General features: G+C 34.7%; 1 protein-coding gene across 1 annotated transcript; it reads left to right on the forward strand.

The window, feature by feature from the left end:
• Positions 1–6,072: 6,072 nt before the first annotated feature.
• LOC131435987 (caprin homolog) lies at positions 6,073–22,362 on the forward strand. The gene is made up of 4 exons (XM_058604318.1): positions 6,073–6,451; positions 6,525–6,707; positions 19,630–21,691; positions 21,759–22,362. The coding sequence occupies exons 1-4, from the start codon at positions 6,218–6,220 to the stop codon at positions 22,160–22,162; spliced, it is 2,883 nt and encodes a 960-aa protein (XP_058460301.1). The 5' UTR covers positions 6,073–6,217; the 3' UTR covers positions 22,163–22,362.
• The last annotated feature ends 1,340 nt before the right edge of the window (positions 22,363–23,702 follow it).

The raw sequence follows: 23,702 nt of genomic DNA on the forward strand, positions 1-23,702 counted from the left end.
AACCCTATAATATAATATAATATAATACAACATAATGCAATATAATATAACATAATACAATAGAATACAATATAATATAATATTATATAATATAATAAAATATAATACAATATAACAGGTAATGTCGCAGTGTAAGTTACGCTCTTCTAATAATAATAATAATAATAAAAATAATAATATTAATACATGATGTAATAAACAACACAATTATATGTTGTAATATACTATGATAAACACTGCACTTTAGGATGGGCTTCAACCTACAAGCCATTTCGCACCCTCTCATTCTGCTACTAACGCAGAAGGCGATAGCACCCAGTCGACGCCGTTCTATTGACCAAATGTCATCATAGACGCTCGGGGAGGCATGAGATAGGGACTTGTGAGGACTTAGTTATCTCACCATTTGACGACCATTGCAATATTATATAGCATTAAGGATAAACTCAATATGAGCTGATCTGCGATTTTACATGTATTACATGTAGGACCCCTCACCGCCACTTTCAGTTAAATTATCATTTTACATCCAAACGACAAGACATGCGTTGTAACTATGACAATGTTCTTTCATGTAATAATAATATCAAGTTACCATATGAAAAAAATTAAGGAGCTTGGTTGCGTATGCATTGGTTCCTAATATGCAATATTGAAAATAACAAAATATGTTGTGAGGACTGTGTCCAGGGGCGACAAGTTCCATGAAATATTGGGGGAGGGGGGAGGGGGGTTCACAAAAAAATATTACTACAGATCATTAAATTTTGCAATATATAAAACATGTTTATAAAGGGTACGAAGAAGCTAGAGCAAATAAAAAGGAAAAAGCAAGCAATTTTAGTTTCTCTTCCGAATGTTGTGACAAAATTTGGCTAACCCCTAAATGACCAAACCTGCATTGGCCAGAAATAGTCGAAAACACGTTTTCGTTCGGCACTCCTTTGCAAAACAAAAAGTGTTCTGTAAATAGCAGAAACTTTACGTCTGCTTAGCGGCTAAAATTGAACTGCCGAGTTTAGCACTAAGCAGTTCAGTTTGAACTGCTCTGCACTGATGAGTCAAAGACGAAACGTAAAAATAATAGAAATTCATTAGTTAATAAAAAATCTTTTAAAATTGTGAAAATTTAAGTATGTGAAACCCAGAAATATAAAGTTAAAACCTTCTTATAATCTATGTTCATAAGATGTTCGTATGCAGAGTATATCATCATTATCAATATAAAGTAGGCCTACAGATGAAATTTTTACTTATTAGTGAGTAAAGTTTACTTATGCGAACCATGGTTAAAGCCGGGGTAAAATAAATGATATAAAAAAAACTTATGCGAAATGTGAACTATTGTTTTAGAAAGATTATTATTATTATTATTATATCGTTTATTTCACCCCGGCATTAACCCAATTGAGGTCGTTCACCGTAGGGAGAAAATAATAATTATATTTGATTACAGAGTTGATAAATGATTCATCAATGACTGTGTATAGTCTCAAATTCCTTCTTTGTTATTTGGACCGCGAGATTAGAAAGATTCATCTGTCTCGTTGCTTATCAAAAACAACCATAAATCTTAGGTGTACAAGGTAATAAACAATCTGTTTTTCTCACAGTTTGTGAAGATAAAAGTGGAATGTGTCTTATTAAGATTAACAGTGGAATGTGTCTCAAATGGCTTGCCCATGCATGCTATCTTGTTTCCATTATCAGTAAGAGCTGGTTGATCCCTTCTGCCATAGAAATCAGTTTGATCACATTCATGAACCCTATATCTGTAACTGTTCAAGACAAGACTCTTCCGTAATCAGTTGTTAACTGCATCTAGATACTAATTGAAAAACTTTTTCAGCAAAAGTCAGTAACAAGTAGCTGGGAATGCTGAACTAACTTTAGTGAGCTTTATATACCTTTGGGGCAAAGAATTATTTTAACTTTTAGTCAGTCCCGTGCACAGGAATCATTCAAGGGAGGGGTCAAAAGCGGGGGGGGGGAGGTTTCAAGGGGGTGAGGATTCAAGGGAGGGAGGGGAGTGAGGAAGGTGCAAAACTGTGAGAGAAAATTATTTGCACTTTTATATAAAAAGTACTCTATTGTTCATGGAGCTTACTGTTAAAAAATCTTCCATGGGGGGGGGGGGACTAAAACCCACTACCACCCCATTCCCCCCCCCTGCGCACGGGCCTGCTTTTAGTTAAAAGTTGACAGTCGAGTAGTTATTTTGTCGTTGTCAAAAATAACCTTGCTCAGAAGCATAGTTATTTTTAACAGTTCGATAGTTATTTTCCGATACTGAAACAAATCTTGCAAAAAATTCTAAACCTTCAGATCTTTAGTTTTTTCGCGAAGTTCTTCTTACGTTTTCTGTATTGTAATTATTATATCACTTGATATCATTTGACTTTCAGTGCAAAATAAACCCTAACAACTTTCCATCCGTCAAACTTTGAAATGCGTCGCAGATTTAGTTGAATTTACCTACTCGGCAAAAATTAACTGCTCGACTGTCCAATTTAAACTAAAATCAAAGACATTATATTAACAAGATATCTAGCTCTCACATTTCCCGAACAAATCATTAGCGGCCCTTACACGATCATTAGAAGTGTCATTACTAAGTAATGACACTTCTGCTCAAACGCTCGTCATTACTGCATTACTGTACATCATTACTTTTTAGCATTACACGTTCATTATTAATGATGAGTATTTGTAACTACTCCAGCAATAGCAATAGCAATATTTTTATTTTCGTTTAGCTGAAAATAAATTTGATTTGCCATTGAAACGTTAGGTTAATGAAATATTAACAATTTAAATCTACACTTTGTCATTTTTTCGCGTATAGTTCTAAAGATATTCAGCACTTCCACCAAAAAAATAAGAAGAAGAAATAATGTTGGTAATGATGGAAAATCCGGAATTCCATCATTACTCGTGTCATTACTGAACTCGTAGACCTTACACGATCATTAAAAGTGCCATTCCTTTTTAGTAATGACACTTTTAATGATCGTGTAAGGGCCGCTATTGGCAACATCCTTTTTTGGAAGCATGGCATCCTCAGACGAGTCCGCATCGAATCACAGACTAATAGACATGACAGTATGAGTGAATTCTTATAAAAATAATTTTTCGTGATGCACAAGTTCCAACTATATTGTACTGCGCGAACTATTCACTATCTGTACACCCCTTGTGTTATGTAAAAGTTTTTTTACTAGTTGGTTTCCCCTCGTTTTTCAACACCGATCAGCTGCTTGCAGGGATGCCTGATTTCATCAAAATATTTGAAAATGAATCGTCACAATAAATTATTGGATTACGTTGATAATATATTTAACTTTTTCGCAATGTTGGAAGGTAACCATTTATTTGACTCAACGTTGTTCATCTAGACTATTTTTTATTGTGTTGGTAGTTTTCACCCGAAATTAAGTGGCGGCAAACCAGAAGCAAGTAAATATTGTAACAAAACGAGTTCGATTTTGTATTGCGTTGGAGGATGAGAAGCAGGCACAATTATGTATATAGTTATGAATATAGGCAATATGTATTAAATCCGAGATTAAATCTGTATTCTGCATGAAATATATCTCAAGATGCTTCAATCAAATTTCTACGTTGAAATTTGCAAAAACATATTTTTGGTTTATTTTAACTGATAATATACTTTGAAATAAACTAAACTATTAGGTTGTTATTAGTTCTAGTTTGAAAGTGCTCTCAAAAATATTTGTTTGGAGCAACTATAAATGTTGCTACCTAACGCGTTGAATATAAAACACTGAGCTTTACGTCTGCTAATACTATTTCGATATGCACTTATTGCACCAAATTGCCATGTCATTGCTCACGTGCCGAAAGAAACGATACTATGTGACAGCGTGAGACATTTCATAATTTCGAAAGTTTCTCGAAATTTTCATCACTAGACGTATTACGTGCGGCTATTTAATTACAAAGAGATTTTTCTTAACCGCGAGAACCAACCAGTCTCTCGAAAAATGCGTAACGGTAGCTCGGCTGTTCTAAACTCGTCAAAAGACGAACAAATTACCGAATGAAATTTAGTGTGTAGTGATCCTAAAACCAGAGATCAACGGAGAGAATAATCGTATATATGGAAACAAGATAATCATAACAAGAGTTCTGGCACCGCCTGCATTTGTATTTTTGTGCGAGTGATTTTTTTAATGTTGGTGTTTGTTTGCTTACAAAGTATCAGACTTGTAGCAAAACAATTATTTGTATACAGAGATGCTAGATATTTTCATGGAAAATCTGTATTACCCTGGATAAAAAATCTTTATCTGTATCCATTATTTAATCTGTATTTTTAAAATGAAATAATGTTGAGAGAATGTTATTCTAATATTTTATGGTTTTAGAATGAGAAACTCAATGGGCTACCAACATTCAATTCACTCTACAAGTTAAAAATTAAATATTTGTTATTTTTCATTATTAATCGGAATCAACAAAACATAATTTCAATTTCATATACTTTCAAAATATTGACTTCGTTAGTTCACTACTAACAGACTAACAGACAGGACACTCAAATTAGATTCTTCAATCATTTTAACGGTCATTTCGAAAATTCTTTTATTTGGGACAGTACTCACATGTGTCATGATGGCGCCACGTTACCCTATCAAAAACATCCTGTCTGTCATCTAGACTGTGTTTATTTTTTTCATTTACCAACAGAGTTGCCATTCATACAGAATTACCTGTAATGTATTGGTTTGTATACGTCCATGCGAATTTCATGCTAATACATGATTTAATACATATGGTTAAAACTGTATACATAATTGTGCCTACTTCTCATTCTCCAGCGCAATACAAAATCGAGCCCGTTTTGTTACCATATTTACTTACTTTTGGTCTGCCGCCACTTAATTTCGGGTGAAAACTACCAACACAATAAAAAATAGTCTAGATGAACGTTGAGTCAAATAAATGGTTACCTTCCAACATCGCGAAAAAGTTAAACATATTGGCAACGTAATCCAATAATTTATTGTGACGATTCAATTTCAAATATTTTGATGAAATCAGGCATCCCTGCAAGCAGCTGATCGGTGTTGACAAACGAGGGGAAACCAACTAGTAAAAAAATTTTACATAACACAAGGGGTGTACAGATAGTAAATAGTTCGCGCAGTACAATATAGGTGGAACTAGTGCATCACGAAAAATTATTTTTATAAGAATTTACTCATACTGTCATGTCTGTTAGTCTGTGCTAAACGTGCACCTTCAAATATCTACACAATTATAAGATTTTCAGATCAATTTGTAATACACCCATTGATTGTATCAATAATCATCTCATTAGTAGAGTCGCAATATTATGTTGCCGATTAATTGACCTTTAATCTACGAACTGTGATAAAATCGAATGTAATATCTTTGCTTCGGCTTTAGGCTTTAGCATTACAACACGAAAATAGTTGTCAATCTATCGAACAGAGACAGCTTACTCTAACTAATGGTTTCCGTATATGGGATACCTAGTGGAGCCGTTACCCGGTTACTCACTATTCGGTATCAATACACCTCACCGGTGGGGAACAACGAGCAGTGTGGCAATTGTAAACAAGCAGATGGAACCGCATTGACAGTTCAATTGAAATCATAACAATGACACCTCAGATCTGTGGTTGTTCAAATCAGATGAATATAAGCCATAATTGATACTATTTTCCTTCGGCTATCCTAGAACAAATTCCGGATTTGAGTTTTGTGCGTTTTCAACATTACTTCAAATTAAAGATATTCTCGGTCTTATAAGTTTCAAAAGCAATAGAATTTAGGCCCTAGTTTAACTCTGATTTGATTTCTCACACATTCAACATCCGAACTCAATTTTCAACAACACCTTGAATTTAGTAATAATGAATATTGCTATGCCCCTCGACCCAAGCCTCTTGTGCCCAAAACACACACATTTATTGGTAATATGTAGAAATCGGTAGTTAATATCTAGGTAGTTTTTTATAGTGTAATAAATGCATAGCAAAATGGCGCTGCGTTCACTACTGCTGCATGGGTAAAGGTAAGTGATTTTACTCGACAGATTCTCTTTGTCTCGGCTGTGAAGCGGTTGCAAATTTAGTTGTTTTACAGATTAAAATTGATTTTCAAGCAATTTTGATCTTCAAGTACAGGTTCTGTGAAAGTAGCAACAGTGAACAAAATACGAGTGAAAATGCCTAGCTTGAAAGTGTTGGAAGGTGATAAAAACTGTACATCTGATACATTCAATAATTCTATTGAGAATACTGGAGTTGAAGGATGCAATTCGGCGACAGAAGTTCAATCATCTCAAGTTATGGCAAGCATTGGGATCAGTAATAACGGAAACAGAGAACATCCGGTGAATCCTCTGCAACAGATTATTCTTATAATTGAGCATAAAATCCGTAACTTGGAGAAGCGAAAGGTAAACAATAATTTAATACATGGATAAAACGTTTACATAAAACTTCTAAGCTTGAATTTCTTGTATTATCTAGAACAAATTGGAGACATATAAGGCAGTCGAGAAATCCGGAAAACGTTTAACTGGAGATCAGAAGAATGCCGTATCGAAGTATGAAGAATGTCTAACATCTCTGGAGCTGACTCGAGAGCTTTGTAAACAATTTCAATCGATTGCAACTGCAGCAAACAAAGATGCTAAAAAAGAGGCTAGACGAGTAAGTAAAACTATCAACACTATGCTTAATGCAACACGATACAGTAACTAATTCGTGGAAGTTGCTGATCTTTGCTTTATGACAATATTGTAATTATTTTATTATTAATAATAATGATATTATTATTATTTAACCCTAATTTTACCCTGATTTAACCCTAATTATAATATAAAAAAAACGATAATACTTACTGTTTTGTGAGCCACCCATTGCGATTCATACGAAACTTTTTTCTAAATTATGTTTTATACTATTCCAATTCATTGGTTATGATCATTACTGACCAGACCAACTCCCTTCGACTATCCCATCTCCCGGATTCCGCCTCAGGAAGTATCGGAAATAGTGATCTGAAATTCAGCTCGTTTCCTCAGAAATGGTTCTACTGAATTTCACAAACTTCAAATAAAAGGTCTTATGCTTCCATACGAGAGCAGTGAAAATGGCTTTATTGTTTTTCAAAGTATTCTCCATGATGATCGATAAACTTTTGAATGCGTTCGAACCAATCAGAAAAGTATGTTTGCCACTGTGAAGATGGTACTTCAAACACATGATTTTTGAATGCTTCAATAGCATCTTCTCGTGTCGAAAATCGTTGACCACGTATTTTTTTTCCTTGATATGCGGGAATAAAAAGAAATAATTGGGAGACAAGTCAAGGCTGGACACCCTCATTCAACATAACTCAAAATTGAGTGACACACCACTCAAATTCACAAAAAGTGCCCGTACTTTAAACTTGAGTCACCACCTATCTAAATGAGTAGAGTTAAGAGACGAAGCTTTCAAAATTTGAGTATTTTTTACTCAAAATATGGAAAAAAAACTTGAGTTCCTTGCCCTCAAAATAAAGACATTTTTTGTAAATGTTTAAAACTTTTTCGTAAATGTTTAAATACAAAGTCATTCTTCATTCTTTTTAATGGAAAGCCCAGAAGAGAGATTCAAAACCTTTTGACCAGTTTGGAATCGAAATTGAACGATGTTGATATCCTTAGGTCGTTCTTCTCACTTAGCATAATTTAAACCACAAAATTTCTATTGAAAACATCTATGATTGATAATTTATGGTTTCAAAACTTAGATCTAGAAAAGAACGAACAATGAAAAACGACGTATTCTTGCATCCTCAAATTCGATAAGAATAATCCGATAAAGATAACGCATTGAACTGCTAGAAGTATTTTTTTCACTGAAATGTTTGAAAACTCAACGCTTACTCTAATGTATGAATAAATGCGAGAGAACTCATGGCCTGAGCAATTTTCACTCAAATCCATACTCAAATTTTGACATATTGTTCCTGTTTAGGAATTTGAGTGATCGGAGCTCAAACCATGAGTTATGCCCGAAGAGCGTGTACGTATTGATAGTCGAAACTGTGTTGACGTTACTCAAAAAAATTCGTTCAGTTTTTATCGCGTACCAAAGACAGGCACGCACTCAGAGGGGTACCCGAAATCTTTCATTGGGAGGCAAAAGCACAGACTAACAGACAGGACACTCAAATTTGATTCTTCAATCATTTTAACGGTCATTTCGAATATTCCATTATTTGGGACAGTACTCACATGTGTCATGATGGCGCCACGTTACCCTATCAAAAACATCATGTCTGTCATCTAGACTGTCTTTATTTTTTTCATTTACCAACAGAGTTGCCATTCATACAGAATTACCTGTAATGTATTGATTTGTATACGTCCATGCGAATTTCATGCAGGATACAGATTTAATACATATTGCCAAAGATAAACTGAAGATTACAATGTTCCATACGTTTCATTGAAAAATGTTGGGTCAGTAATCGTGAACCAGTTGGTTCAGTAATAATGTAATTTTATTGACCCTCCGTTAACAAGCATCGACTAGTTCCGACAAAATGCCATGGAAACAATACAAGTTAGAAAGGAAGCACACATATGTTTACATTCAGCATATAATGATTTCTTGCCACAACTGATGCTTCATGGGATGAGGCTATAACAAACTAAATAAATTCTAGACAATGGTTCTAAGTAGTTTTCACTTTCTTATTCTAAGAATCACTGATATAAAGCGAAATTTCTCAATATCGTTCATACTGTAACTTGATATTTTTCCAAACATAAACAATCATTGTCATAGTTACGACGCATCTAGTGATCAGACACTTGTTGTTTTGCTTCAAAATACTCAAATTGACAGTGAACCGAGCTCATCGAGGGGTCCTATTCAAATGATACCTAAGAAATCGCAGACTACTCTATCTTGAGTTTATCTTTGATATTGCCTAAACTATATACATAATTGCGCCTACTTCTCATCCTCCAACTCAATAAAAAATCGAACCCGTTTTGTTACAATATTTACTTGCTTCTGGTCTGCCGCCACTTAATTTCGGGTGAAAACTACCAACACAATAAAAAATAGTCTAGATGAACAAATTTGAGTCGAATAAATGGTTACCCTCCAACATCAAGAAAAAGTTAAATATATTATTAACGTAATCCAATAAATCATTGTGACGATTCATTTTCAAATATTTTGATGAAATCAGGCATCCCTGCAAGCAGCTGATCGGTGTTGACAAACGAGGGGAAACCAACTAGTAAAAAAACTTTTACATAACACAAGGGGTGTACAGATAGTAAATAGTTCGCGCAGTACAATATAGGTGGAACTAGTGCATCACGAAAAGTAATTTTTATTAGAATTTACTCATACTGTCATGTCTGTTAGTCTGTGGCAAAAGTTAGATAAATAATATCCCCGTAGTTCGTCTCTGTAATCCTTCATATTTCTTAACTAAGTTACTAAAATTAGGGCTGAAAAGTCACCATTTGTGGCTGAACACCCAATTTGAATCTTAATAATTTAATTTTAACTCATATTCCAATAAATAGTTATTTAAAAAAAATTACTAAAATTTTTAAACAAATTTACAACAACGTAAAATTTGCAATACTTTACCACTTTCGAATATTGGTTATTACTGGAATAGTAGGGAAATGTTTGTGATTTTTACATGGTTGCTTTTTATTTGCTCTAACCTCTCCGTTTCCTTTATGAAAATGCTTTATTTTGCAAATCTGCAGATTTGTCTGTAAATTTGCAGATTTCGTACATAGTGCTGCAGATATTTTTTATTGTGCAGACTTTTGAACATCGTGGTTTTCGCAGATTTTCGTCAAAATTTACAAACTTTTGAAATTGTCACGGCATACTTGCTGACTGCAGATATTTTTTTTTGGATATACAGACTTTTCCAACCATATCTGAAGATATTTGAATTTTTACCTGGCATCTCTGGTATTATCTCAAGAATGTTTACACAGTGTTCTGGAATAGGAAGCTATAATTGCTCTCATCATCCTACACACTCTGCAAAATAGATCAATATTTCTTTGGCGACTCCTCACTGACTAGTAAATTGCCCCATGCTATTAGAAAAAAATAATTTGTGGAAAGCGGAGCTCAAATCATGGATTATTTGGCGGCCATAACAAGCAAATGCTCGTTGTCACCGTTTCAATAATGAACATCATCGTTTAAACACAGACTAACAGACATGACAGTATGAGTAAATTCTTATAAAAATAATTTTTCGTGATGCACTAGTTCCACCTATATTGTACTGCGCGAACTATTTACTATCTGTACACCCCTTGTGTTATGTAAAAGTTTTTTTACTAGTTGGTTTCCCCTCGTTTGTCAACACCGATCAGCTGCTTGCAGGGTTGCCTGATTTCATCAAAATATTTGAAAATGAATCGTCACAATAAATTATTGGATTACGTTGATAATATATTTAACTTTTTCGCGATGTTGGAAGGTAACCATTTATTTGACTCAACGTTGTTCATCTAGACTATTTTTTATTGTGTTGGTAGTTTTCAGCCGAAATTAAGTGGCGGCAGATCAGAAGCAAGTAAATATTGTAACAAAACGGGTTCGATTTTGTATTGCGTTGGAGGATGAGAAGTAGGCACAATTATGTATATACACACTTAAAAATTTTCGCAGAATTCGGTAATTTTTTACCGAATTTTCAACAGCTGAACGTTCGGTAATCAATTCGGTAATTGAATTGAATACCGATCGTTCGGTTATTGCTGAATTGTCAAACAACTACCGTAAACTGTAAACCAAATGGATCTAACCAATGGTTCGGTAATTTTTTTGTGTTTGGTTAAAATTCTGAATTGGAATAGATTTTCGAATTTCATAAAACAACATACTTTGGATTTGGATATTTTTCTTAGAAACGGTTAAAGAAAATTCGAACCAGTCGTGACTACGATGCACTATATATCCACGAAAACATATAAAAAATGTCTAGGAAAAATTTAACTTCATTTCCCGGTTGACCGGAATTATGAGCGCCTTTCGGAGCATTGCACACCCCATCAATTCCACCACAAATAACTCTCAAACGAAATGTATTAGCAGCAAGTGGACATAGTGATATGAAATTATTTTCTGTCTATAAATAAACAAAAAGTTTTGAGTAATTCTAATGTTTTAAAAACTTGTGCACTTGTACCTCATTCCATTCGACGAACCCTTCAAGATATTTTTTCGTTTGGTTTATAAAAAGACACTTACTGAAAATTTTAATAACTGTTTGACATTTAGTTTTCACGATTATCAGTATTTACCGTACTCGGCGACTATTCAGATTTACCGTATGAATTGTATATCTATTTACAGAATTCTGTAATGAAAACTTGCGTAAAACTGATCGTCCGGTAAAAATTTGCATAATTGTTGTAAATGAAGTTCATGTACCGAAATATCGGTATTTTCTATTGATTACCGAATGTTTTCGTCAAAAAAATTACCGAACAACGGAATCGAATCTTAGTGTGTAGTGTTAACAATATGTATTGAATCTGTATCCTGCATGAAATTCGCATGGACGTATACAAATCAATACATTACAGGTAATTCTGTATGAATGGCAACTCTGTTGGTAAATGAAAAAAATAAACACAGTCTAGATGACAGACAGGATGTTTTTGATATGGTAACGTGGCGCCATCATGACACATGTGAGTACTGTCCCAAATAAAGGAATTTTCGAAATGACCGTTAAAATGATTGAAGAATCTAGTTTGAGTGTCCTGTCTGGTAGTCTGTGGTTTAAATTTAACAAATTGTTAAGTCAACATAAGTGCGCAGTTACATAAATAATTACTTATTCTAAGCGAAGACAGCAAGGAAACTTAAACATACTTTATGCTTTATACTTATATACTTTAAAATTTGAAGCACTCATTATCCTGTTCCGGAGCCACACGCGTATGCGACTGAAACTGCATAGAAATCTATTAAACCATAAGACCTTTATATTGAATTCATTATTACATTTGTGACATTTTTAGAGTATTTAATTGCTACTAAGAAGATTTTGTTCATGCTGCATCGTCACTTATTATGGCGAATTGAAATTTTCAACACTCATTGTTTTCAGACTGGTAGTTGGATCTCGATAAAATTGGATAGGATCAGAAGGGATTATAAGACACTTTATTTGAATATAAGTTTGTGAAAATCGGTTTAACTGTCCCTAAATAATCGATATGATTTTCTATTTCGAAATTTTTGACAGCTCTTCCTGGTGCTTTTGATATACCTTATGATAAAAAAAAGAATCGGAATTTCATTTTAAAATTCCCGCGCTTGGCCAATCGGTAAACTTTTATTCTCTCAACGTTGGCAACACTTTTATACACATTCTGTCAAATTTTGACGCATATCGTAAGATTAGTTTTTGTTTGGCGTCTATACAAAGAAGTGGCGATGTTTATAATGGATGGTTTCGGCTCGCCTTCGAAGCGCCATTCGGTCGATTGTTGTGCGGTTTCGACGTCATATTCATAGATCCACACCTCATCACCAGTTATGGTGCATTCGATGAATGTGGGGTCACTATCTGCGTTGGAAATCATCTCTTTGGCCACATCAACACGACGCTGTTTTTGAATGAAATTCAGCTTTTTTGGCACCAGCCGAGAAGCGACGCGTTTCAAACCCAAAACATCAGTTAAAATGTGTTCGGCTGATCCATAAGAGATGCCCAACAACACAGCAATCTCTCTAATCGGTACAGAACGATTTTGCAACACGATTTGCTTCGCCGATTCAATGTTTTCTTCAGTAACAAATGTTGTTGGGTGGCCAGGGATCTCATCATGATCCAAGCTTGTACGACCACCTTTGAAGCGTTTATACCACTCGCATGCCTGTGTTTTTCCTAGACACGATTCACCAAAGGCTTTTCCTAACATTTTCAACGTTTCGGAACACTTTAATCTATTTGCAACACAAAATTTGATGCACGCACGTTGTTCTAAATTTTCATCCATTATAAAAATCGCCACACTAACTTCTTTGTATAGACGCCAAACAAAAACTAATCGTACGATATGCGTCAAAATTTGACAGAACGTGTATAAAAGTGTTGCCAACGTTGAGAGAATAAAAGTTTACCACATTGGACAAGCGCGGGAATTTTAAAATGAAAATTCCGGTTTTTTTTTATCATAAGGTATGATATGAGAAAGGTAAAACTCGATCTCTTTTCCCTTTAACACAGAATATTTTGCTTCAATCCCTCAGGCCCATCCAGAACATGAAACGATTCAATTAAATTGTTAATTATTATCAATGCAAATTAGGAAAATTATTTCTATTAATATGTACTCATGCTTTCGTGAAAAAAATGTACTAAAGGCGTACCTAGAACCATCAGTTAGATATTTGTGTTTTATCTGTGAGCCTCTTCCGGAACGAAATCTTCTGTACTGGCCTGACCAAAGATAACGACTTTTACAAATTTTTATAAAGAATTCCATACTTGAAGATTTTGGTCCAGCCCCATAGTTTAAGTTCTGGATATACGAATTAATAAGAGTTCCTTCACAAATAACAGAGAATAATTTTTTCTTTAGTTCAATTTCAATCAAAATAAAAAATAAAGATTTTTCGCAGACATTCGTCAACATTTTTACAGACTTTCAAAATTGCCGCCGTCTTTTCTTTTTTCTCCGTGTATAACTTTTTACAGATAACTTGAGTCCGCACTTATTTTTCGTGTACACAGGCTTTTTCAACCCTACTCGAAGATATTGGAATATTTTACCTGGCATCTTTGCATCTCACATTCAGTTGATTTTTACGTTTTCGTACATCGTAGAAATTGAGGAGCGCAGAGAACAAAAGTGGTATTCAATGAACATCTATTCGTTTCTGAAACGTGAAAACCACACGTAAATACGAGTTGAACTCAAGACACTACCCAGTAAATCCGAGCATCGGACGCATCGTGCAAGAAAGCTTTTGACTGCGTTTCAAGCTTACATAGTGTATCGATAGAACAAAAGAGTGATGAAAATACCAAAGCAGAGAGCGGATGTCTTATACGCAGAGGATGGGATATATCGGGGTTGGATTTTCAACTCCGAGCATAGGGCCAGAGTTTTTCTGGCCCTAAGAGGCGAATGACCTTAAGGTTAAAGCCTCTATGGTCGAAACAAAAGAATGTTTAACACTATACCACACCTTATCGGGAAGACGTCGGCTTGAAAATGCCTTGTTTGATATTCCTTCGCTCTGTTTCTCTAGCGATACATAATGTAAAAATAAAGATTTCTTAGGACGACGCGGTTGATGCAAATGGTGCAGAATTGTCCGATGACGGGCCGATCGAAGCGCTACGATCGGCCCCATATCGTGCTCAATCGGTCCGATAATCGGGCCGATGATCGGACCGATACGGGTCGACAAATTTCATAGGGTATCCCCGTAGGCATTTATCAGTATAACTAGGTTTTCCCCGGGAGTTTTCCACAACAACAAAAAATCAGTCTATGCTATCTTGAAAAATCTATTGGCCTTCTAACGACAGTTCGACGTGTAGATGGTGCTGTTGTACAAACGATGATGTTTTCTAATGAAGCTATCAAAATAGATAGGAAAGTTTTATTCTCCAGTGAATTTTTATTTATTTGTAGTTGAAATTCGAATAATCAAAGAATATTCTTTTGTAATTAGGGAAAAACATTGATTTCTATCAATTAGAATTTCATTTTTTTTAATATTCCGCTTGAGAAAAAATGTAAGTTTTTTGCTTTCAGAATGACCTACAGATTGATAGGGGCTGGGGTCCACTAGGAGATTGATAGTACCTATTAGCTCTCTCCGAACAGTACCAGCCTAGGTGCCGTGTGGAATCAAGCGGAAAAAAAATGAACCAAGAAAAGATCCACTGGGTTCCTGCTTCCATGTCGTAAAAGGCGACAATTGCAGGAGTTTCTTTTTCCTTTCAGTTATCAGATATTTTCTATGTTTCACTTCTGATTACTCTATTTTACTAAATTATCTCTTCATCTCCTATCAATTTCCGTCTAGCTCCGAAGAAAAGTTTTATTTGGAATGTTTTCTTCTTCCATGTTATTGATTGTCTTTCAGGATTATAAATTGAATGATAAAAATCAACTATTGCGCAAATCCGTTGATATTACAAAGTTAATAACAGAGATAACATATATCGGTATATTGAATACATAGTAAAAAACATTTGATGTTAATATTTCAAACAATAAATTAATATTTTTCACGGTAGCCGGCTGCCCAGATCAACCAATATAACCAATTAATAATATTAATAAATAATTAAAATAATAAAGCGGAAATATAATAAAGAATCAAGACGCGCGTGTCAAGACAAATCAATACATTACAGGTAATTCTGTATGAATGGCAACTCTGTTGGTAAATGAAAAAAATAAACACAGTCTAGATGACAGACAGGATGTTTTTGATATGGTAACGTGGCGCCATCATGACACATGTGAGTACTGTCCCAAATAAAGGAATTTTCGAAATGACCGTTAAAATGATTGAAGAATCTAGTTTGAGTGTCCTGTCTGGTAGTCTGTGGTTTAAATTTAACAAATTGTTAAGTCAACATAAGTGCGCAGTTACATAAATAATTACTTATTCTAAGCGAAGACAGCAAGGAAACTTAAACATACTTTATGCTTTATACTTATATACTTTAAAATTTGAAGCACTCATTATCCTGTTCCGGAGCCACACGCGTATGCGACTGAAACTGCATAGAAATCTATTAAACCATAAGACCTTTATATTGAATTCATTATTACATTTGTGACATTTTTAGAGTATTTAATTGCTACTAAGAAGATTTTGTTCATGCTGCATCGTCACTTATTATGGCGAATTGAAATTTTCAACACTCATTGTTTTCAGACTGGTAGTTGGATCTCGATAAAATTGGATAGGATCAGAAGGGATTATAAGACACTTTATTTGAATATAAGTTTGTGAAAATCGGTTTAACTGTCCCTAAATAATCGATATGATTTTCTATTTCGAAATTTTTGACAGCTCTTTCTGGTGCTTTTGATATACCTTATGATAAAAAAAAGAATCGGAATTTCATTTTAAAATTCCCGCGCTTGGCCAATCGGTAAACTTTTATTCTCTCAACGTTGGCAACACTTTTATACACATTCTGTCAAATTTTGACGCATATCGTAAGATTAGTTTTTGTTTGGCGTCTATACAAAGAAGTGGCGATGTTTATAATGGATGGTTTCGGCTCGCCTTCGAAGCGCCATTCGGTCGATTGTTGTGCGGTTTCGACGTCATATTCATAGATCCACACCTCATCACCAGTTATGGTGCATTCGATGAATGTGGGGTCACTATCTGCGTTGGAAATCATCTCTTTGGCCACATCAACACGACGCTGTTTTTGAATGAAATTCAGCTTTTTTGGCACCAGCCGAGAAGCGACGCGTTTCAAACCCAAAACATCAGTTAAAATGTGTTCGGCTGATCCATAAGAGATGCCCAACAACACAGCAATCTCTCTAATCGGTACAGAACGATTTTGCAACACGATTTGCTTCGCCGATTCAATGTTTTCTTCAGTAACAAATGTTGTTGGGTGGCCAGGGATCTCATCATGATCCAAGCTTGTACGACCACCTTTGAAGCGTTTATACCACTCGCATGCCTGTGTTTTTCCTAGACACGATTCACCAAAGGCTTTTCCTAACATTTTCAACGTTTCGGAACACTTTAATCTATTTGCAACACAAAATTTGATGCACGCACGTTGTTCTAAATTTTCATCCATTATAAAAATCGCCACACTAACTTCTTTGTATAGACGCCAAACAAAAACTAATCGTACGATATGCGTCAAAATTTGACAGAACGTGTATAAAAGTGTTGCCAACGTTGAGAGAATAAAAGTTTACCACATTGGACAAGCGCGGGAATTTTAAAATGAAAATTCCGGTTTTTTTTATCATAAGGTATGATATGAGAAAGGTAAAACTCGATCTCTTTTCCCTTTAACACAGAATATTTTGCTTCAATCCCTCAGGCCCATCCAGAACATGAAACGATTCAATTAAATTGTTAATTATTATCAATGCAAATTAGGAAAATTATTTCTATTAATATGTACTCATGCTTTCGTGAAAAAAAATGTACTAAAGGCGTACCTAGAACCATCAGTTAGATATTTGTGTTTTATCTGTGAGCCTCTTCCGGAACGAAATCTTCTGTACTGGCCTGACCAAAGATAACGACTTTTACAAATTTTTATAAAGAATTCCATACTTGAAGATTTTGGTCCAGCCCCATAGTTTAAGTTCTGGATATACGAATTAATAAGAGTTCCTTCACAAATAACAGAGAATAATTTTTTCTTTAGTTCAATTTCAATCAAAATAAAAAATAAAGATTTTTCGCAGACATTCGTCAACATTTTTACAGACTTTCAAAATTGCCGCCGTCTTTTCTTTTTTCTCCGTGTATAACTTTTTACAGATAACTTGAGTCCGCACTTATTTTTCGTGTACACAGGCTTTTTCAACCCTACTCGAAGATATTGGAATATTTTACCTGGCATCTTTGCATCTCACATTCAGTTGATTTTTACGTTTTCGTACATCGTAGAAATTGAGGAGCGCAGAGAACAAAAGTGGTATTCAATGAACATCTATTCGTTTCTGAAACGTGAAAACCACACGTAAATACGAGTTGAACTCAAGACACTATCCCCGTAGGCATTTATCAGTATAACTAGGTTTTCCCCGGGAGTTTTCCACAACAACAAAAAATCAGTCTATGCTATCTTGAAAAATCTATTGGCCTTCTAACGACAGTTCGACGTGTAGATGGTGCTGTTGTACAAACGATGATGTTTTCTAATGAAGCTATCAAAATAGATAGGAAAGTTTTATTCTCCAGTGAATTTTTATTTATTTGTAGTTGAAATTCGAATAATCAAAGAATATTCTTTTGTAATTAGGGAAAAACATTGATTTCTATCAATTAGAATTTCATTTTTTTTAATATTCCGCTTGAGAAAAAATGTAAGTTTTTTGCTTTCAGAATGACCTACAGATTGATAGGGGCTGGGGTCCACTAGGAGATTGATAGTACCTATTAGCTCTCTCCGAACAGTACCAGCCTAGGTGCCGTGTGGAATCAAGCGGAAAAAAAATGAACCAAGAAAAGATCCACTGGGTTCCTGCTTCCATGTCGTAAAAGGCGACAATTGCAGGAGTTTCTTTTTCCTTTCAGTTATCAGATATTTTCTATGTTTCACTTCTGATTACTCTATTTTACTAAATTATCTCTTCATCTCCTATCAATTTCCGTCTAGCTCCGAAGAAAAGTTTTATTTGGAATGTTTTCTTCTTCCATGTTATTGATTGTCTTTCAGGATTATAAATTGAATGATAAAAATCAACTATTGCGCAAATCCGTTGATATTACAAAGTTAATAACAGAGATAACATATATCGGTATATTGAATACATAGTAAAAAACATTTGATGTTAATATTTCAAACAATAAATTAATATTTTTCACGGTAGCCGGCTGCCCAGATCAACCAATATAACCAATTAATAATATTAATAAATAATTAAAATAATAAAGCGGAAATATAATAAAGAATCAAGACGCGCGTGAAATCTGTTGACCTTTATTTGGTGATTTAAAATGATTTTATAACAACTGTTTAGAATATGTCAATGCAATGAATCAACTATTTTGTCTAAATCCTATTCACTCGTTTATTTTGTATCACGTAATTTCATTTATAAAAATAGTGAAGTTTTTATTCTTTACGTGATAGTATTGCAATTTTTTTTAGTTTCCTCGAATAAGAGCTGTGAATCAAGACTTCCCGGGGCTTCAATATAGGATATTGTTGAAACGTTCACTCGGGAAGTCAGTGAGTTTAGTGGTGCATCCGAGCATCTTGAAACCGAAACATACTGAGTCGCGCGCGAATAATACGAATACTGAAATTTTTACTAACAAATATCCTTCTCCCGTGACACTTGTGGAGTGCGCAGTAGTATATACGGCCTCTAGTAACAACAAGTGTTGAACTAACATCCCTTCCCATTCCTTAGACGATCTACGTTCGGGCCTGGCCGGCGCCGATACTGATCAATGAATTTTAGGATTACCAGAAGATGTACATTGAAGGATGATTTACCAGTCCCAGGTCGGATCATCTATAAAATCCCTGTACAATTTCAGCTAATCCCGATCAGTAACGGAGTATCATCCGGAGTAGCAACCAGGGGTGGTCGCTCAAGTTCAAGCTCCAAGCTAACAAACGAATAATGCAATCGTGTAGAAAGTATCGGTTCGGATCATTTTGTGCTAGTAAGTCGATACCTCATATGCATATATCGTGATAGCAAATTTCTGAACCAACCGATTTATCTATTCATAGATGTATTGTTTATAATAAATACTATCGATACTTCAAAAAGAATTTCAGTTTTCTAAACATCACACATTATTTGAAACATCTAAGACTTTAAATTCAAGAATACATTGATTTGAGTAAAACTTTTCTATCTTACAGAACGCGTTTTTGAAAGCTCAGCAAGAGAATGCTAAAGTTAGAGAGGTTTTGATGATTCAAGATGTTTTGAAGCGGCTTTTGGATGATAGCGTACAGTGTGATTTCCGTAATGGTCAAAATGGCGCGTGTAAAATATCTAGCGAAGATTTATTACTGCTTGAAAAATTACATGAAGAAATACAACCCAGACGCCCAACAAACACATTAGAATCAACATTTGTTTCGTCAGTTAAGCATGCCGCAGACCACCTAACGGCTGTTATCGATGGGCGAAATAAACCATTTGGAAACAGTAGTTATGTACATATTAAAACCATCATTACTAACGTTCAAGAATGTGGATATTTTGAAAAGGATATCATAGTAATTGAAAAGGAAGAGAAAGAGGATGATGAACAGCCATCGACCGAACATGCAACAGAAGATGTTATGGATACACCTAAGGAGGTAATTGTAGAAGGAGGAACTAATGTTTCCTTGGTTAAGGAAATACCCACACTACAATCTTTGGATTCAGAAAATGTGTCAACTATGACATCCACTTCCAAGGATACAAAAAATTCTATGGACTTTGGAGAGTCACCATCGGCTGCTGCTGTACCGCCACCATCATTTCCTGTGAACATAAATATTCGTGCCAATCCTTATAAAAGTCCTTCAAATCTTCCTATAGTAGATACCCCAAGTATTGCATCTTTAGTGCAAAACTGTGCGAACACAGGGATTATTTCGGGAAAGATGGAACACGTTCCAACAAATACCAATTTTGTTCAAACAGGGCCCATGGCCATTTCTGTGATACAACATTCTGCTGCTGAATCAAAACACATCCCCGAAAATCAGCCTGGGCCTACCACTGTACAAGCTGTTGAAAATGCTTATTTCAAGCAACATTACATTCAACAACAAATGCGCCCTATACACGAAGTTATTGGACCTGGTATATTCTTCTTCTTGCAAGAATCTGAAATAGATAAACCAGACGCGGTGTCATCTCCAGCTCCATTTGAAAGTGGTCATCCTATGGTATCCAACATTAATCAGCAGTCTCATCCACAAAACCAAATAATATGCGACATAGCGAATCCAACTAGCCATTCTGCGGCAGGAACTGAACATGCAACAGTTTCTTCTATAAATCAAAAAACTACATTGATCTCACCCCAGCCAGCAGCATTCAATAATCAGCCATTTCCGAATATTGTAGCCTCTACTATGAATTATATTCAACCATCACATAAACTAACAAATGAAAAATTAAAGTCAATTGATAATATTCAAATCCGACAACCATCTACTTCCAAGTACAATGACACTTGTAGTACTCCTAACGTATCGTGTTCATCGAATGTTACAACAATAGAAACAAGCATTCAGAAAAATGTTCCTGCTATCGTTCAGCATGAAAATCATACAATTCATCAGCAACATTTGCCACAAATAAACCCAACAAAATTTAGCACAGGTCAGCAAGACAATATTATGAACCCTAGTCGTGAATCCAATGAACAACAGTTCCCAACACTAATTCAAAGTCTACACGAATCTTCACACCATATACCAGCTAATAAACGAGCTAATAGTTTAGTCGAACCTGTAAGAGAAAAGCTTCGAGCTAGTATTCCTGCTGACAATATATCGATAATACCTTTGACAAATGAAAGTCAATCATACCAAACAGCAGATCAACAAGAAAATTTGGTCAAAAAACAAAAACAATCGACTCTAGTGAAACTTGATGATGAATGGGCTGGCAAATCAACTCATAAAAGTAAACCTGTTGAGGGAAACTTCAATGAAAAATCAGTTTATAATTTATCGATACAATCACAGCCTAAACAAACGTCTTCGACTAATTCAAAAACTGTGAACCACACAAAACAGCACAATGAATGCTCAGCATCGAATTATGAAATAAATAACGTTTCAGATGAATCTAATTTAACAGTGCACCCACAACAAACTTTACAAACTAAGAAAATCCAACCTTCGCATCAAAATGAACAACGCAACACTAGGGGTAATTCAAATCATCATTACTCTCAGAATAGTGGAGGAAACGGTAAGTCGTTGTTGAAGTTGAAGCAAAAATTATTCAGTATTTGAAATTAATGTCGTTCATTTTTCAGTTCGTTTTCCTAATGACAACTGCGCCAGCAACTCAACGTCAACATTCTACAAGAACAACGAAAGATTCTATCAACAGAATCAAACTAACAATTTTGTTTCTGCTAAAGCTGATACAAGTTATCCTCAACGAAGCACAATGTTCAAAAATCGAAAAGATAATGCAAATGACCCTTCATCTCTAATTACTGGGTACAGATCTGCTTCTGGTAACAACCATTCTGGAGTAACTAATAATAATGCAAACAGTGTGGATATCCGGTCTAGTGGCCGCCCAATTAATAGTACAAGAAATACTGGACCACCTTCATCCCGATCTCAGCCACGCAATCATTCCAGCAATAGCAACTATGCCGGCTCTCGAGGGTCATCAAATACAGGAAGTCAACATACTATCAATGCATGAACATATTATATGATTGCTTGATATTGAAGACATATTTTAAGAGGGCTGACAACTTCATGAATAGTGTAAAACACACAAAACTTTCAATTATTTCTAGGTTTTGTCTTCGACGCATCTTACTGGAACTAATAGTGCAGAATTTCTGTAACTTGTATACCTAAGCGAGTATTGATTTTTAAGTAAACATTTTGTATTCAGCACTCATAGGTATGTTTAAATGGAGTGGAAAATTTGAATTTCAAAAAAATGTATGCCAAATGGGAAACTTGAAGTAGAGAAAATCATTATATATATATATATATATATATATATATATATATATATATATATATATATATATATATATATATATATATATATATATATATATATATATATATATATATATATATATATTATAAGTATTGTGTAATCTGCAGTTTAACTCGGGAAATCACCTATTGCGCAGATCACCGATCTGGACAATGATGCACGCCTTACCTAGGGATGTCGCAATATCGATCGATTAATAACCCAGATAATCGAGTAATATTTAATCGATTAACTTAAAACTAATATTCGATTATTGAGCTAATCGAATAATCAAAAAAATCCCATATTGATAATCGAATGAATAATCGAGTAATCGATTAATAACCCAGATAATCGAATAAATTTCAATCGATTAGTTTCAAAATTATACTCGATTATTAAATAATCGAGTAATTCGAAATTTCCGACATCCCTAGTCTTACCTACTCGAAACTTGTGCTTGTAATAGCGGCTCACGCCAATCAAGTAGCGTTGCTGTCCATTTGATGTGACGCGTATCTCGAGCATTGTTGCACTCTATCGATACGTAACATCCTTGTGCTGCAAAAACTCACTTTAAGAATTATATTTCCAATTGTTTGTTACATTTTTCTGTGCAAAAAGGAGAAAAGATCATATTTCATCTTCAAAATAAGTGTTCGACATTTTTAAGGTAAATTGACGTGATTCGAAAAATATCATCTTATTATAAAAATGTGAATAAAACTATTTACTTCATGTTTCATTCGTAGAGAAATGGGTCGAACAGCCAAGCTGAGTATTGGGATACGAGTAGTCATTGTGGTAATCCATGAAGAAGGTTATTACACGTGTAAAATTGCTTCTAAAGTAATATTTATAAAAAACGCTGTAATGAAAGCGTTTGAAAGATAGTCAGAGTCGTCATCGCTATGGGAGGCTTAAAACAAGATGACAAATTGATATTGCAAACAACTCTTGTTAGCTTTTTTACAGCCAGGTGGCAACAATAAGGCGCTCTAGCCAGTGCTATCGTAACCAACACCTCGGTCCCTTGGGGCCTTAAAAGCTAGCAAGTCAATGAGAGCAAAGTAGGCAAAATGCGGTAAAATACAACACATCATCGATTGTGAAAGTCAGTATTACAATTTGGCACCGCACGTTCCATAACGATATCATATTTATAATCAAACATTTAAAAATCAACTTTGTTTCAACAAGTCACAGACATCAACAAACTTTTATTTATGTTTACATACTTCTTCGTTGT

Source organism: Malaya genurostris, chromosome 3, assembly GCF_030247185.1.
Source record: "Malaya genurostris strain Urasoe2022 chromosome 3, Malgen_1.1, whole genome shotgun sequence".
Taxonomy (NCBI): domain Eukaryota; kingdom Metazoa; phylum Arthropoda; class Insecta; order Diptera; family Culicidae; genus Malaya; species Malaya genurostris.